Source organism: Pinus tabuliformis, chromosome 5_2, assembly GCF_031772625.1.
Source record: "Pinus tabuliformis cultivar Carrire ecotype Pingquan chromosome 5_2, CPIR1, whole genome shotgun sequence".
Taxonomy (NCBI): Eukaryota; Viridiplantae; Streptophyta; class Pinopsida; order Pinales; family Pinaceae; genus Pinus; species Pinus tabuliformis.
Genome location: NC_142306.1, coordinates 922,343,599 through 922,346,582, shown reverse-complemented (window position 1 = coordinate 922,346,582; position 2,984 = coordinate 922,343,599). Strand labels below are relative to the sequence as shown.

Genomic DNA, 2,984 nt, shown 5'->3' with positions numbered 1-2,984 from the left:
GCTCCACCCACCGCCGTCGCGAGCTCCGCCCAGTTCAATTTCGTAAACTTCCAGCTATTAATAAACATGGATACGTGGCGCAGTGGTAACGCGGCTGACTCCAGATTACAAGGTTACGTGTTCGATTCACAAGGATAGAAAATTTTCCAACTCTCGCTAAACATTCCAGGGATGGATATATAGTTATCGTCAGTTCGATCGCAGGGTATGAGCTTTTAATGTACCTCCACCTTTATCATCGCTTTGCATTCTTTTCTGTGAGAGTAGAAAATAGATATTTCAACTTATGTACTGTAATTTGGGAATTCGGAAATTGCAAGAGAGTTTGAATTCCTGTTATTGAAATACTGTGAGAGGATTTAAATTCCAAGTACTTATATTTTTTGCTTTATCGTATTGTCTCAATTCTAATCAATAGAAGTTGCCTTTTCCCTGCGTTTAATTTATCCCTGGATTTCCGCATGCGGTTCGCATTTCTGAAATTACATTTTTATATTACTCTCAGATTTACTTCTTGCAATATGCTGTCAGTGTGGTTCAAAAACAGTTGATTCGTTTGGGTAAACATCGAAACCTTTAATTATATGATAAAAAGACACTGTCGCAAACGACCCAGGTAGTTACCGACCCGGGGATTGCAATACTTGGGGAAGTTAAGAGCAAGAGGATGAAGAGAAGATTCCAAAATGATAATGGACGATGTAGTTCAGTAGTGAAATGAAACGAAATGACACGGGCGGCCAACAAGAGGAGATAAAAAAGAAAGACAACCTTTAATACCAAAATTCTGTGTCCTTTCAAACCAGAGAATTGCAATCCATTCATTCGTTTACAAAATACATTCATAATATACAACTTATATTCTGGCGGTTGGGCGGCCATCATGCTGGAGCGCCAACAGGTGATCGATCCCTTTCCCTCTGCCTCTCTATCGTGACCGAATTGAACTCTGTTTCAATTTCAGTGTGGAGCCCAACAGCTCAGATACACCGCGCATCACAATGAATCGTCTTTTAATTCTTCTTTTTTCATTCTAGCAGGTGATCGATCCCTCTCCCTATATGTCTCTACCGTGACACAATTGAATTGTATTTCAATTTCAGTTTGGAGCCCAGCAGCTGAGAAACATCGCGCATCTCAATGAATCATCCTTCAATTCTGCTTTCTTTGATTTTGCTGCTTCTTCTTGAACATGAGGAGTCAGAATCGCTTCAGAAACAGAAGAAACAATAGCAGATTTCAGGGCAACAGCAGCAGCGCCAACGCCAGTGGCAGAAGCAATCCCAAAAGTATTAGGAGAAATAGAGAATAACTTGGGCGTTATTAGTACATTCTTGAAATTGAAGGCCCTCTGATCTGTGAAGATTCTGAAACCCTCGATTGCTCCCACAGCCGCCATACAAGAAGCCCTCTTTGAAATAGAATCCATCCCTGGGATTTGTTCGCGCGTAAAACGAATGTTTAGCGAGAGTTTGAAAAATATCTAACCTTGTGAATCGAACACGTAACCTTGTAATCTGGAGTCAGCCGCATTACCACTACGCCACACATCCATGTTTATTAATAGCTGGAAGTTTACGAAATTGAACTGGACGGAGCTCGCGGCGGCGGTGGGCGGAGCTCGCGGCGGGTGGCGGAGCTGGGCGGAGGAATTTCCGGCGGCCGGAGCCGGAGGTTTTTCCGGGCGGTGACGGAAACCGGCCCATTCCTCCGCCTAGGTAGAATACTCCCTAAACATTAAATTGTAATTAATTACATTGAATATAATAAATTTTATCCCACAGGAATTTTTATTATATTTATGTGATTAATTAGGATAAAATTTCATAACCTACCCACAGGAGTTATGAATTAATAAGTTTTATCATAAAGTTTTATTGAATCTGCTTGAATTGAAAATTTAGCCCACAGGAAATTTTCATGTCATTTGATTCAATTCCTTTTAGCATGTTTTACATTGGTAAAACGTGAAAGTTCATAAAGTTTTATTGAATCTGTTTGAATTGAAAATTTAGCCCATAGGCAATTTTCATGTCATTTGATTCAATTCTTTTTAGCATGTTTTACATTAGTAAAACGTGAAAATTCATAAAGTTTTATTGAATCTGTTTGAATTGAAAATTTAGCCCACATGCAATTTTCATGTCATTTGATTCAATTCTTTTTAGCATGTTTTACATTGGTAAAACGTGAAAGTTCATAAAGTTTTATTGAGTCTGTTTGAATTGAAAATTTAGCCCACAGGCAATTTTCATGTCATTTGATTCAATTCTTTTTAGCATGTTTTACATTGGTAAAACGAGAAAGTTCATAAAGTTTTATTGAGTCTGTTTGAATTGAAAATTTAGCCCACAGGCAATTTTCATGTCATTTGATTCAATTCTTTTTTGCATGATTTACATTGGTAAAACATGAAAGTTCATAAAGTTTTATTGAGTCTGTTTGAATTGAAAATTTAGCCCACAGGCAATTTTCATGTCATTTGATTCAATTCTTTTTTGCATGATTTACATTGGTAAAACATGAAAGTTATTAAGCCTCAATTTTAACATAAGCATGTGATCCTTTATTTTGATGCAGCAGTACAACCTGCAAATTTCTCTGAAATTCGTTGTGACATTCCCGAACTTAAGGGAGATAACTACAAGATTTGGAAGGAGAGGATTCTCCTTCATTTAGGGTGGATGGACATAGATTATGCTATCAGGAAAGATGAACCATCGGCACTCACTAATACCAGCACTGCAGCGGACGTCGCGCTTTATGAACGATGGGAGCGATCCAATTGTCTAAGCATGATGTTCATTAAGACTAAAATTTCAGCTGGTATTCGAGGTTCCGTTGATCAGCATGACAAGGTCCGAGACTTGTTGAAGGCCATTGATGAACAATTCGTCTCTTCAGACAAGGCACTAGCAAGCACCCTAATCATGAAGTTCTCATCCCTGAGGCTCACTAGTGTGAAAGGTGTGCGCGAGCACATC

The 2,984-nt window shown here is 38.8% G+C and overlaps 1 protein-coding gene across 1 annotated transcript; it reads right to left on the bottom strand.

Moving 5' to 3' along the window:
* Window positions 1-878: 878 nt before the first annotated feature.
* Window positions 879-1,454, bottom strand: LOC149162286 (uncharacterized). Its single transcript, XM_089435662.1, has one exon. It carries the CDS (start codon window positions 1,427-1,429, stop codon window positions 1,100-1,102), a length of 330 nt encoding a protein of 109 aa, XP_089291788.1. The 5' UTR covers window positions 1,430-1,454; the 3' UTR covers window positions 879-1,099.
* Window positions 1,455-2,984: the final 1,530 nt, after the last annotated feature.

Coding starts and splice junctions, on each gene's coding strand:
- LOC149162286 (XM_089435662.1), bottom strand. CDS start 1,429: ATGGATTCTATTTCAAAGAGGGCTTCTTGTATGGCGGCTGTGGGAGCA.